We start from the raw sequence: 14,670 nt of genomic DNA on the forward strand, positions 1-14,670 counted from the left end.
CTGATGCACCCATCACTCTGGAACAGGGTAAATCTGGACTCATCAGACCACATGACCTTCTTCCATTGCTCCAGAGTCCAATCTTTATGCTCCCTAACAAACTGAAGCATTTTTTTCCAGTTAACCTCACTGATTAGTTGTTTTCTTAAGGCTACACAGCTCTGCTTGATGCATGCCAATGATTTGACCCTTCTCAAACAGACCACAGGATGTGTCTTTAGACATGGTTGAAGCTACTCATTGCATCAGTTGGGGTTAAATAACTTCTTGCCAGCTGAAAGATAATCACCCATGCAGTAATTATCCAACAGGAGGCTCCTACCTATTTGCTTAGTTAAATCCAGGTGGCGACTTTTGTTTATGGCCAGGCAGTGTATGTGTCTAATGTCTAATTCATCCAGTAGATGGAGGCAAATAGTTATCATTATTAGTATCGGGCTATTGTACTGTAGGTTTTCTATTTGGATGCTAAACATCATCACATGTAGTTGAGTCACAAGCAAAGATTTCTTTGGAGCAGCATCTGTTTTATTGTTTACATTTACAAAGGGTGGCTGCCACAGGTTTATAATCAGTTATTGTGTATTTATTATACATGCTACCACTTAATGCATTCCATCACACCAATAAAGCCCACCAGGCTAGCTAATAATGTTTAAAATGATCTTAATTTAGGTGTGATTTTACCCTTTTCTCATAATCACTAAAGTTGTCTTCCACTGTTCAGCCAGTGGCGAAGGAAAAGGAAAAAAAAAAAAAAGATTTGCTGCAGGAATGAAGGGATAGACCCGAGAGTCTTCTCCGTCTTCTCTTGTGATTATTTATTCTGCAGTCCACCACCGGTGACATCAGAACCGAGGCCATATAAATGAACCAGGCTGGGCAGGTCGGATCCAGATCCAGATCCAGATCCTGATCCAGAGCAGCAAAAGAAGAAGAGCGTAAGAGTGGGGGGAAATTAAAACACGCAGAATGCAGGTGAATATGGACATTAGACAAGGCCAGCTGTTTTGCTTCTGGCTGCTGTGTGTCATCACTCAGGTAAGGCCTGACACGGTCTAAATGAAAAATTAAGCCATGATGCCGGTCCTTCACTCAGCGGTTCAATTATAAAGGCTCAGTTATAAAACCAGTATGTTAGTCTAGTAGAAGAAAACTGGATTAAGACATTACAAGAAGTGTTTTATTTTCTATTGTCTACTGTCTGTTTTTTAATTGGGAAACTGACTTTTAAGATGGTTATGTGGTAAACAGGCCAGCTGGAAATCCCTGGCAAATTAAGAAGAAGGCGCTTCCTTTTCAGTTTATTTGAAGTGTGTGCTTTTGGTTTAGTTGTTGTATTTGTGATATGACAGTCTCTTTTGTCCTATTTTTGATATCACACAAAACCTGCATGTCGGAGCCTGTGAGTACAGCTGCTCCTTACTCACACTCTTTCCACAGAAGTGCATTAGTAAAACATAACTTCAACTACATGATTTATGAGAATTTACATTATTTGGGAAAGTTCTGCCTCTGAACAGAAAACAAAACTACCACTGACAGGACGTTATCTTCTTCTTGTCACTCCAGGTGTGGGGCCAGCCTTGTACGGGGCAGTGTCAGTGCCCGCCGACTGTGCCGCACTGTGCCGTTGGCGTTTCTCTGATGTCGGGCAGTTGCGGTTGCTGCCAGGTGTGTGCCAGGCAGGAGGGAGAGACCTGCAGCGAGCGGCTGCCCTGTGACACCGGCCGGGGGCTGCAGTGTGACTACAGCGCCAGCTTTCCGGGAGGAATGGGAGAGTGTGTCGGTGCGAACAGAACACGCTCAAGCTGCACCAATTTACACCGATCAGCCACAACATTAAAACCACTGACAGGAGACGTAAATACCATTTAAACCATCTTGTGACAGTTCAATGTTCTGCTGGGAAACTTTTAGACCTGGCATTCATTGGTGTGGATGTTACTTAGACATGTAGCACCCACCTAGACCAGACCAGACACCCCCACCCCATAGCAATGACACTCCTTGATGGCAGCAGCCATCCCCAGCAGGATGCAGCCTGACACAGACACACACACAAAAACACTTTAGGAACAACTAAAAAAAAAAAAAACATGAAGAACAGCACAAGGTGCTTCCAAATTCACTAGATCCCAAACTGATCAAATATCTGTGGGATGATCCACAGAGGCCCCTTCCCTCAAAGGCCCCACACTAACAAGATTGTGTTACCAGACACCACAGGACACCCTCAGAAGGCCCATGTCCATTCTCTGATGAGTCACCACAAGGGAGACCTACACAATATAAGGAAGGTGGTCATAATGTTATGCCTGATCGATGTGTAGCATAATTCATCTCTGGACCCTTTGCATGATAGAACCAAGAAATTACATTATTATTATAGAGAGAAACCTCACAATTCCTCCTTGACAACTGGGGTGAAAACTCGCTTTTAATGGGAAGAAACCTCAAACACAACTAGAGTAGATGTTGTGAGTCCACTTGCAGCACAAACCGACAGCAGCACAACTAAGGGACGGTTCAGGGTTAGCTCTAACTGTAAGCTTTACGAAAAAGAAAACCTTTTAAGTAGACCTGGATCAACTGGAAACACCAACAAGATCAGTCTAGTTGTGACAGGGGTCTGAAGAGACGTGTTGATATAGTTGAAGTAAGCTCAGAGAGATCTATACAGGGCTCTTAAAAGCTACTTGAATCCATATTACTATGTGCATCAAGAGTTAAAGGAAGACAGCCATGAGCTAAGGGTCCTCTTTTCTGGAGGTTTTTCAAAAACACTTTTCATATGCACCCACTCCTTAGCCAGTTTCCTTCAACCACTTCTTAAACCAGGACTGTTTTTGTTTTATTTGGGTTTTTAAAATATCTAAATTCATAAACAAATACATTTATATTGTGCTTTTTTGCCCATAAATCCTGGTTATGTAAAAAATAATATGACATAATCTAATTTTCCCATCCAACTTTTAGTTTAGAAGTGTGCGTGCCTGATTACACCAAGAAATTCCTGCTTTTACAGTAATGACAGGCTTAGAACACATATCTTACATTCAGGCCCGTACATGTTTTCACATGCTAAGCCAGTCACTTTCTCTTTTTTGCTCGTCAGGTCTGGACAAGCTGGGCTGCGAGGTGAACGGCGTGAGGCTGGAGGAGGGACAGGTATTCCATCAGTCCTGCGCCCAGCTCTGTCGGTGTCTGGGCGGAGGGCTGACCTGCGTGCCCCTGTGCGGCGATGACCTGCAGGTGCCCCCCGAGGCCACGTGCCCCAGTCCGCAGCTGGTGCGGCTACCAGGGCGCTGCTGCAAGGAGTGGGTGTGCAATAGCCTGGACAACAGTATTTCCTCAAATCCGTCAGCAAGTAATGAGGCTGGTTACCTAAAACTGCAAACAAACATGGCGGACAACGCAGCGTATTAGAATGACAACTCATACATTTTAGCCAGTCAGCAGCTACATGCACATTTGACACTCTGAGGCATGCAAAGGCGTTTTTTCCTGTTTCAGATTTTGAGCAAAACTCTGTGATACACTGTGATATTTGATAATGTTTAGATGGTTCCATAGGCAATATTACATATATTATAGATATTTCAGCAGCATTAAAAGATGGTCATTACATGCAGGTGATTGGAGTGGAGTGGCTCATGTAGGATTTAGGTTGTTACACCCCCAAGAGTTTAGGAAGACCACACATCTGCGAAACATCAGCGAGCACTATTCTTAGCAAACCCAGAGCAGCAGTTTACAACATCTCAGACTACACATACGCTACATTTTGTGACCCGTGACGTCTCATCAAAGCCTTACATTTCAAACAACTTTCAGGTCGACGCACGGGGCAAATATTTTCCTCTGTGCCGTTTCTTTCCAGCGGAGCAGCGGCGTCAGGACTACGAGGGTGGGCTATCGGCCCGGCCGTTCGGCTCCGTGTCCAACTGCATCGAGTGGACCTCGGACTGGAGCCCCTGCTCTCACAGCTGTGGCCCAGGTGTCTCCACCCGCACCGCGACCAGGTACTGGGCTTGCCGTCTGCAGACCGAGACCAGGCTGTGCCAGGTCAGGCCATGCCACAATCCACTGCCAGGACTTCAAAGGTTGCAGCCGGTCAGTGGAAAATGAACACAGCACAGGACATCTGCATGATTTTATCTTAAATTACATGAAAGCTGCAAAAAGGTAGGGGTGTTTTTCTAACAATGAGTAGAGTAGTAAGGCTGGTTGCACAGGCAAATCCAGCTTCTGTTTGTTCAGAAGATCTGACAGCTGTCATCACTGGGTTTAGTGCTGAGGCTTGTAATTGGCGGTTTATACTTCTGCATTAAGTTGACGCAGAGGCAACCCTAGCACCGTAACTGACGTGCACCTCCCCAGAAATGTAACTACACACCGTGGCGACGTTGAAGAGCGAAGAGCTGTGATTGGTCCGCTTGCTAGTAGCGTGTTTCCACTTTAGCATTACTGTCTGCTTCTCCATCTCCGCAGTTTTTAAATGCATTGTTTTGGATCAATGAAGAATCGCTGAGGTTGAAGAGGAACTACTGTTTTTTACAACCTGGACCTTATTTCCGGCAAAAAATACGATCGTTTACTCACCCATATAACTTTTGTGTAATTTGTAGTCCTTTGGGAGATAATTAGATCGGCGTGTATCCATATAGTGGGAGTGACTGGGGCACCGAAACGCAGCTTCTAAATAACACATTATCTGCCGCGAAACTCGTTCATTTCACCAATATTTTGTTATGATACACTAGTGCTATTCCCCGGGTCCAGGTGGTAAAAAACAGTAGTTCCCCTTTAACTGAGGAGGTTTGGAGATATAGACATTTGTATGACTCGTGTTCGGCCAAATTTCAGCCAAATTCGGTGGAAATTTTAGCCGAAAATTTCAGTCGCCATTGTTGAAAGTGAAGCAGGAAGTAGAAACGAAAATTGACCCAACTGGTAAAAAAGACACAGCGCTGACTAGTGTTTGGGTGGTGTTGTTATAGAGTGAGCCAGACTGACGAGCGCAGTATGAATGTCTCGCACCAGCCGGTGTAGGTTACGGCGTCTAAGTCCTGCAGAGGTTTAAACTCTGCTTAACTTGGAGACCCTATGGTGACAGACTCTGGGTTCACCTTCACAACCAACGCTCTATAAGAGCTGAGACATCACAGGTTCACAAGCAGGTAACACACAAATCAGAGAGAGGAGAAACTAACCAGAAAAGAATCAAACTCCTCAAACATATAAACCACTAAAATATGAAGAAAGAAAAGGGAGATGCAGTCCTCTTGGTGAGTGTGTAGCCAAGTTAAATTAGATCTTAACCCACATCACAGACAGCCTACCAGCGACCACTGGACACGCATCAAGAGAAGCTAAACCTGAATGATTAATTGTCCAACCTGCCCAGACACCTTTTACAGTCAGTCATTACAGCTAATGCGCTAACTCACATCAGTTTTATGCCCCAATGCTCTTGTTTATCTCGTTTACAGCACCCTTATCTCTCTTTCTGTAGATCCACGAAACCTTCCTACAATAAATATTTTGAATGCTAGCTCTATTTATTCTTAATCAGTCTCTCATCTAACATGCACCACCTGCATGCTGTACTCTTGTTTAGATCATGTTCACATTCTGCATGCATGCATTATTCAGAGGTATGTATGACTTTCATCCTGTGAAACCAGCTCCCAGTTTGGGTTCAGGAGGCAGACACATTCTTTACTTTTAAGGTCAGGCTTCAGATTTTGCTTTTCAGTAAAGCTTATACAGTAGTTAGGACTGGACTGAACCATCGCTGTTCAAATTAAAGGGGAACTACTGTTTTATACAACCTGGACCTTATTTCTGACATAACATACGACTGTTTACTCACCCATATAACTTTTGTGTTATTTGCAGTCCTTAAGGAGATATTTAGATCGGCGTGTATCCATATAGTGGGAGTGACTGGGGCACCGAAACACAGCCTCTAAATAACGCATTATCTCCCACGAAACTCGTTCATTTCACCAATATTTTGTTATGATACGCTAGTGCTATTCCCTGTTGAGTCCGGAGTTACATATTAGGTAAACAAGCCGACCGTCGTGGGTGCGCGCGTCGCTCAGAGATGACATCGTCCAGGTCAGAAGACATAGCAGGTCATAGTAGGTCAATCTACAGACCCCGGATGATGATAACAGGTAACTCCGGACTCAACGGGCAATAGCACTAGTGTATCATAACAAAATATTGGTTTCGTGGCAGATAATGCGTTATTTAGAGGCTGCGTTTCGGTGCCCCATTCACTCCCACTATATGGATATACGCTGATCTAATTATCTCCTGAAGAAGTGCAAATTACACAAAAGTTATATGGGTGAGTAAACGATCGTATTTTATGCCAGAAATAAGGTCCAGGTTGTAGTTCCCCTTTTATATGAGCTTAAGGACTGTCAAATTGTCATTGATGCTACATACACAATTTAATTAAATTGAACATTGCACATTTTGTTTTTCAGGGATTAGGGGTGTGTGAGAGCACCTACACTTCGCCACTGTCCGTTCACCTTGAACACCAGGGCTGCTGGAGCACCAGAGCATATCGTCCCAGGTTTTGCGCCCTGAGCTGTCCGGAGAGACACTGCTGCAGTCCCGCCCACACCAGGACGGCGCGGGTGCTCTTCCGCTGCCCCCGAGGCCGGCTCATCCAGCAGCAGGTGATGATGATCGAATCCTGTTCCTGCAGCATCTCCACCTGCCACCTGGCTTCCCGGAGGATTCTGCCCTGGCTCTGAGGATGATTCTACCTGCAAGAAAGACGGGGCGGCAGCCATCTGTGAGAGACCCAGAGGATAGTAATCAACAAATGTGCAGTACGAGACGTTGAGCCACTTTTTCAGCATTATGGAAATAATCTGAATTTGAAACCTGACACTTTACAATAAGAGTATTGCATACTTATCACATTCAGACACTTACTTTGCAAAGTAAGTACAAAGTTTTATTCAGATTTAATGTGCAAACTGGCAGTTTTTTACCCATTTTACAACATTTATATATATAAACTCTGACTCTTTTACTGAAATTTAAAAAATACTGAATGCCTGCTACTTTTCTGAGGGGTCAGTTTAAGTATCAAAGACGCAGGCTGGCAAACTGCTTGTGGTCCTTATCCACCGTTTTATGATATGACCCGTGGGAGCTATTTTTCCGCCTTTTTCTTTGGTTCTTATCTTGATGCACAAAAACAAATTAGTTAGGGTTAAAATAAATAAAACGGGTGCTTTGTTAAAGGAACTACGCTGTAACCGTATAATTAATACAGAACGTAGTTGTGGACTGATCATGGTTAAGACAATGTTTTTGTGTTGTTCAATAATAAAAAAAGAAACATCCTATTATTTAAATCAGACTTTAGGCTTTGTTGTTTTTCTTCCACATTAAACGGTAGAGACTATAATATCACGTGAGGTTTCTCCTCCTCCTCAGCGTTTAAATGAACTGCAATAACTGTAAAGCAATGAGAGATGAGCAAAATGTAAGCGAGCCAGATCATAATACAGACTTATGTAATTACCATTTATTGCACAGTGCAGCAGTTAAATGTTTGAAGTCCTGGGACGTTATCAACCTCAGTCTCACTGCTATTCATACAAAGGTCAAGGAGTTTTTTTTTCTTCTATTGCCATTTCAACTATATATAGCAGGTGCAGCACAAAGTGAGATAAGAGGACGTTCCTCCAGGACGTGAGCATTAGAGCGTGCAAGCTCATGCAGACAATAAAAAATAGCGCAAACATTACGACCGGGATCGATCTGGATTTGCTGCACACAAAATTAAATCAGACGATTGTGAGGAATTGGTTTGTTTTTATTTAATGCTTTGCATCCAAAGCTGCTTAACCTTAGTCAAAAAATAATTGTTCAATGCAATGTGGCAGTGTCTGCTGTTAGTTTACCCACTGAGCTGTTCGAGCTTGTCCAGACACTGCAAGTTGCAGATAATTTGGAAACTTGATTTACCTCCAGTTACATGATTTTTTTCTTTTTTTTTAAATCATACAGATTCTTCGTTGACTTGTGACTTGAAGTCTGTTCACTGTGTCACACAGCCCTAGGTGTTATTAGGTTAGCTCTACTACTATTTTAATGTTGTTAATACGCCCTGCTGAAAAAAGTTATTACATAATCAGAGTGTGACAAAAGGGTGTGTGAGTCTATACAGTGTGTACAGAACAATATAACTCCGTGGAGTTGAGAGCTCAGTGGAACACCCATCCTGACCATAGGGTGCTCTGAAATACTTCAGCAGTTATCTTAATATTGTATTAAACGGAGACAGAAGCCTCAAATCATATGTGCATTGTTGCATAATTAAATACACGTCATTATGAAGAAGACTCTGATCTGTTTCCAAAGATGTTTATACAAGAGTTTGTGTTGCTATGAGGTGGAATTTGTCTTAATCTGTGTACAAACAGTATATATGTATGTATATATATATATATATATATATATATATATATATATGGCCTGGCCAAAAAAAACAGTCGCCACCCAGATTTAACTAAGCATAGGTCCGAGCCTCCTATTGCATAATTACTGCATGGGTGATTATCTTTCAGCTGGCAACAAGTTATTTAACCCCAACTGATGCAACGAGTAGCTTCTCATTTCTTACACAACCATGTCTAAAGACACATCCTGTGGTCGTGGAGAAGATGTTAGTCTGTTTGAGAAGGGTCAAATCATTGGCATGCATCAAGCAGAGAAAACATCTAAGGGGATTGAAGAAACTACTAAAACTGGGTTAAGAACTGTCCAACACATTATTAAAAACTGGAAGGATAGTGGAGAACCATCGCATCAGGGTAAGAAGAGAGGCAGATGAAGTGATGCACCCATCATGCCTAGTGTCTACTGTACAAGCCTGTGGGGGCAGTGCTATGATCTGGGGTTGCTGCAGTTGCTCAGGTCTAGGTTCAGCAACATTATGTGTCCAAAGAATGAGGTCAGCTGACTACCTGAATATACTGAATGACCAGGTTATTCCATCAATGGATCATATTCCAAGATGACAATGTCAGGATTCATGGGGCTCAGATTGTGAAAGAGTGGTTCAGGGAGCATGAGACATCATTTTCACACATGGATTGGCCACCACAGAGTCCAGACCTTAACCCCACTGAGAATCTTTGGGATGTGCTGGAGAAGGCTTGGTGCAGTGGTCAGACTCTCCCATCATCAATACAAGATCTTGGTGAAAAATGAATGCAACACTGGATGGAAATAAATCTGGTGACATTGGAGAAGCTTAATGAAACAATGCCACAGTGAACGTGTGCTGTAATCAAAGCTAAAGGCGGTCCAACGAAATATTAAAGTGTGTGACCCCAGGAAAGCACCTAAGCAGCAGAAGCGCTAAGAAATGCGGATGTGAAAGACTCTGACTGCTGAAGCGTGCAGCAGTCTCCGGCTGAAGAAGCGACCTCAACACCCAACTATCTCATACACTGAGGTGAGAGGTGTTGTTCTTGATGTTTATCAGCTTGCCCAATCTCTCTTTGTTCCTCTCTGTGACTCCGCAACACCAACAGACCACAGCGTCGAAGGCTGCAGAAGCTCTCAACCTGCGTAACGTACGTGCTCAACAGTTTTCTCAGACAAGCTGTTAGACTGCTGAACTGCTGACCTGACAGTGGAAGGGCTCTGTGCACTTTACCTTAACTAAGTCTTTTCTCACCTTTCAGGGAGAACATGCAAACTCCACACTGTGGAGTGTGTATCATGCATACATTTTCTATAAATCATCTTAATGACCTCAGGACCTAATCAAGGGTGTGGGAAACATTCATGGTGGTGTCATAAGTTAAAAAATAAATCATGCGTTGGGTTCTAGCAGCGTTATTATTATCAAACAGGTCCAGTTTTAGCTGCTAGTTGGACTGACAACAAGCGTACAGCTATCCAACCCATGCAGAATATCATTATTAAATAGACGGCAGCAGCATAGATTTATCTCTTGCAGGTTTGCATCTTACATCTCTTTCCTCTCTTTTTTCTAAACTGGGCACCTGATGCTTTGAGCTGGTGTAGGTGTTAATGTGACAGCGGCGGATCATTACGCATCAGTCAGGACTAAACCAATTCACCACCTAACTTAATTATTTAACACAAACCAGAGTTGTGGTTTATTTGACAGCGTGGTGTCGTGGGGTGGGGCGACCTGAAACCCCACCTGCCTCCGTCTGCGTCTCCCACCGTGTCTCTCTGTGTGTTCGTATTTGTTTTATTCGGCTGTCCATGTTGTTCATACCTAACTCCGCCTCGGAGACAGAGACAGAGACAGAGAGATAGAGAGAGCTGCAGGACTAAACACCAAGGAAGTCGCGTTGTTTCTTTTAAATAGAAATACCTGGCTGTTACTTGAGTTTTTCGTGTTTTTCCTTTCTATTTCCCAGCACATCTGAATGATATTTAGCGTCATTATGTGAGTCAGCGTCGTCGAGGAATGGGCGGGCATTTTTTTTTTTTTTTAGTTTCATATTCACCTCAGGAGAACTTCCCAGAGGATATGTGTGCGTGTTTTTCTGGTCGACTCGATCCCTGGCTGCAGCTAGAGTTTTATTTTACAGGATTTCTCTAAGCTGAGTGACAGAGAGGTTTAACACAAGCAGACACCCAAGCGATGTCAGGGAATACCACGAGCGGAGCATGTGGGGGGATCAACCTGAACTTTACGCACACCTTCCTGCCCTCCGTTTTCGTCACCGTGTTCATCGTGGGGACGCTGTCCAACATCTGGGGACTGAGAAGCGTGTGGAACAGCTGGAAAGACATCGGGAACATAAACATCTTCATGTTCAACCTGGGGATGGCGGACCTCCTGTACCTGGCCACGCTGCCGTTCCTCGTACACTATTACGCACGGAACAGCGAGTGGGTGTTCGGCCAACCTTTCTGCAAAGTCACCCGCTTCTGCTTCAACCTCAACCTCTACGGCAGCATCGGCTTCCTCACCTGCATCAGCGTTTACAGGTACCTGGGCATCGTGCACCCAATGAAGGTGATGGGGAAAATATCCAGCCGCCACTCTGTGCTCATAAGCGCCCTGGTCTGGGTTTTGGTCATTGTCCAGATTATTCCTGATATGTTCTTTGACAAAAATGACGAAAGATCACCGAACTCGTGTTTCGACACCACCTCACGGAACCTGGCCAGAGCCTACCTGCCTTACAGCGTGGCATGGAGCGTCACTGGGTTCGCCTTACCTTTGGTTATCATTCTAGCCTGCTACGGGCACATTGTTGTGGTTCTTGTTAGGAAAAAAACGAATGTAAACCCGTTGCTGAAGCAGCGGTGCTTGAGGCTGGTGGTGATTCTGGTTGTGCTTTTCTCCGTCTGTTTCATCCCCTACCACGTGTTTCGAAACGTCAATTTGAAAACCAGGATTTTAAAAGAAGACGGATTCTGTCATCACATCTTCGACGACATCTACATCGCGCACCAGATCGGCAGATGCCTGGCATGCCTCAACAGCGCAATCAACCCGCTGATTTACATTGTGGGGAATGATAGTTTTCTGATTAAACTGAAAACGCTCAGCAAGCGGGCCCGGGTGTCCCTGGCCGGCCTCAGGCGCGCAGTTAATTACAGGAGACCGATGGAAGTGGATTCGCCCGTAGAGTCGCCCAGATGGGAGGAGAAACCGCACAATCGGTTCACCCAAGATGCACTTCCGTTCAGTGCATATCACACACAAGCAGAACTTCCACATTCCCCTATGTGATGAGGTGTGACTGGGTACAGCTATGTCTGTCAACTATCAGTGTTTTGAGATAAGCGAGATGTGAATCTCATCAGTGACTTATTATTGTTTCAGTATTGTACCATGGTTCATATTTGTAGCTTTCAGTGTATTATTGTGTGTGTGATTGCCTTCCTACTGTGCATTGTAAGAAAGTCCTACAGTCTTGTATTTGTGACATTTTGCACTATATTTCCATTTGTTGGCCTCACTGACAGTGGTTTGTACTTTCCACGACTTATGTAACTGGGTTTTGAACACAGGGACTTCTTCCTTCGTCCACAGCTCTCATCCTGTCAAGTTTGTTTTGTGAAATCAGATGCGGCTTTAAAGAGATAAAGTGACCTGTGTCCACCGTCTGAGGTAGTGGGTGATAAGCTTTATTAAAAGTGCACATGCCAGACTGTTCGCCCGAGTTATACGCCACTTCGAAGCTTTTACTTTGACAAGTAATAGAAGAGCAAACGTGCTCAAATGTGACAAATGTGGCCTCTTCATATATATCACAGACTAATTAACATGTACAAGGTGGAAGAAGTCTATGAATGTTCCTCAAATTCATGGTGTAGTATTTTCTTGAAATTGATTTTGACGTGTGTAGACCGGCCGTACATTATTTAGAGATGGACTAATTGTTTTTTTTTTCATGTTATATTATTTATATTTATGAGGTCTTAGTGTATGGTGTGCAAGACCGTACATTTTTGAAAGGTGTCAATATTTTCTCCACCTCATTAACATATCTTACTGTAAATGCAGATTCATATTCATTCCTGACAGATTTTGTATAAAATCTATGCTGTACTGTATTGCATTAGAGAGCATGTGTTCATAATAAAGTGCGTGGCAAGTGCATACCTTGGTGAAGTTTACATTCTTATCCATCATGCAACGCAATCGTACAGAAATGTTTTCTGCAGGAGGACGAGAAAGGACGACGTGGCCCCTACAGAGCCCTTATCATAACATCACGTATTCAGTCTGCGACCGCATGAAGAGACAGGCGACACAAATTAAAGCCGAGTGCACGTGGGAGCAGATTTGTCCCCAGGCTGCTTCTCTAACCACTACGCCACAGCTCCAACATAAATACGCCAGAACTCATGACGTGAGAAGTTGGTAGTAATTAAAAAAACAGTTGCACTAAATGAGAAAACCTCAATATGTGGAAGACACAATGATTCTGAAAGCTAATAGGGTTCATGAGGTGACCACTTACATGCAGAGAACAAGCCAGCCATATCAGCCATAATATTATGACTGATAATATTATGACTTCTTAATACTGTGTAGAGAATGGACACAGGGCTTCTGAGGGTGTCCTGTAGCGTCTGATCAACAGGATGTTGTTAGTGGGGGGGGGGGGCTTTGAGGGGAGGGGCCTCTGCGGATCATCCTACAGATACTTGATCAGTTTGGGATCTAGTGCCAGGTCAACACCTTGTGATGTTTTTTGAGTTGATCCTAAAGTGTTTTTGTGTGTGTGTGTCTGTGTCAGGCTGCATCCTGCTGGGGATGGCTGCTGCCATCAAGGAGTGTCATTGCTATGGGGTGGGGGTGCCTGGTCTGGTCTAAGTGGGTGCTACATGTCTAAGTAACATCCACACCAATGAATGCCAGGTCCAAAAGTTTCCCAGCAGAACATTGAGTTGTCACAAGATGGTCAATGTTATTCACTTCCCCTGTCAGTGGTTTTAATGTTGTGGCTGTACAGTGTATAATTATAATAACAGCAGTTTATCCTGATTGAAGAAGTGACTCTTGGAAAGAAGAAACACCCTCAACTATTCAGGAAATATTTGTCCGCCCTGCGTCAACTTCATAGACTGTTGAGTAATTTTCAGGGAAGTTGAGGTTCCTGTCCGTGCCTGCCTTCTAAGACAACATTAGTTCTGGTCACAGTTAGTCAAGGGAATGTGTTTCCTGGATGTAGACCACCGATGCTGACACAACAAAAAATGGAATAGAGTGAGATCTGAAAGTGTGAGGTCGTGTAGAAAAATCTGTATTTTCATATAAATCTAGGGGGGAAAAAAAATCAAGATTGTTTACTGTCAGTGTACTGAGCATTCAGAAAAAAATTCAGGTGCACCATTTCTCAATAAATACATATGTAGAAAATATATCAAAAGTAGAAATCTGTACCTATTCATGCACATACTCTCATACAGAGAAGCTACGTATCTGCCATTCATTACACGTGCATTGCTGTCGTATGCACTGCAGCCATTATTGCACATTAGTATCCGTAGTAAAGTGTGTCATTCAGGAGATGGTGATGGGATATCTAAGTTTGACTAAAAAAAAAAAAAGCTTTGTTCAGCTGCTGCAAACGTGGCTGTAGTGTGTACAAAACTGCAAGGGTGAGAGACGTGGCCTCAGAAGTGAAAGTGAAGGAGAAGACAGGATTTTCTTTTGTTTCTCAACATCAAACTGTTGTAATCACTGAGGAAACAGAGTAGCCCATCAAACCTTGGTCACAGAGAAATGGAAAACTTTGTTATGAAGACAGAAAGCCAAACCTTGGGAATATTGTAAAATCTTGCTGGTTGTTTATCAGGTTTGAACAAAGCTGTCATTAAAGCCAAATTGGGGCAAATAGTTAGTAGACTGTGAAATGTTTTTCTTCTCTTTAACTTGAATCGTTATGACAAGTTCTTGATATTGAACTCAGTTTAATACGCTTTTTCTAAACTCAAACTTGAAGTAATCCCTGGTCTTGACTTCTTGTGAGTTTTGTCTGTGTGATCAATGTTCATTTGACTCATGTCATTAAGTTTTGAGTTGAAAAAAGTGATGGCGGAGAAAGAGGAGGTGGAAGGGTGACGAATACTGGGAAACATAGAGGCTGGCATGATTTTCGCATTTTTTAATTA

At 43.4% G+C, this 14,670-nt stretch overlaps 2 protein-coding genes across 2 annotated transcripts; both read left to right on the forward strand.

The window, feature by feature from the left end:
* The first annotated feature begins 629 nt into the window (after positions 1-629).
* On the forward strand, positions 630-7,910 carry LOC311486877 (CCN family member 3-like). Its single transcript, XM_084542894.1, has 5 exons — positions 630-941; positions 1,573-1,789; positions 3,119-3,426; positions 3,721-4,116; positions 6,477-7,910. The coding sequence occupies exons 2-5, from the start codon at positions 1,648-1,650 to the stop codon at positions 6,780-6,782; spliced, it is 1,152 nt and encodes a 383-aa protein (XP_084399020.1). The 5' UTR covers positions 630-941; positions 1,573-1,647; the 3' UTR covers positions 6,783-7,910.
* Positions 7,911-10,165: 2,255 nt separating this feature from the next.
* LOC311487544 (P2Y purinoceptor 1-like) lies at positions 10,166-13,074 on the forward strand. The gene has a single exon (XM_084543851.1). The coding sequence runs from the start codon at positions 10,676-10,678 to the stop codon at positions 11,774-11,776; it is 1,101 nt and encodes a 366-aa protein (XP_084399977.1). The 5' UTR covers positions 10,166-10,675; the 3' UTR covers positions 11,777-13,074.
* The last annotated feature ends 1,596 nt before the right edge of the window (positions 13,075-14,670 follow it).

Source organism: Chelon labrosus (assembly GCF_963514085.1).
Source record: "Chelon labrosus genome assembly, chromosome: 4".
NCBI classification, from domain to species: domain Eukaryota; kingdom Metazoa; phylum Chordata; class Actinopteri; order Mugiliformes; family Mugilidae; genus Chelon; species Chelon labrosus.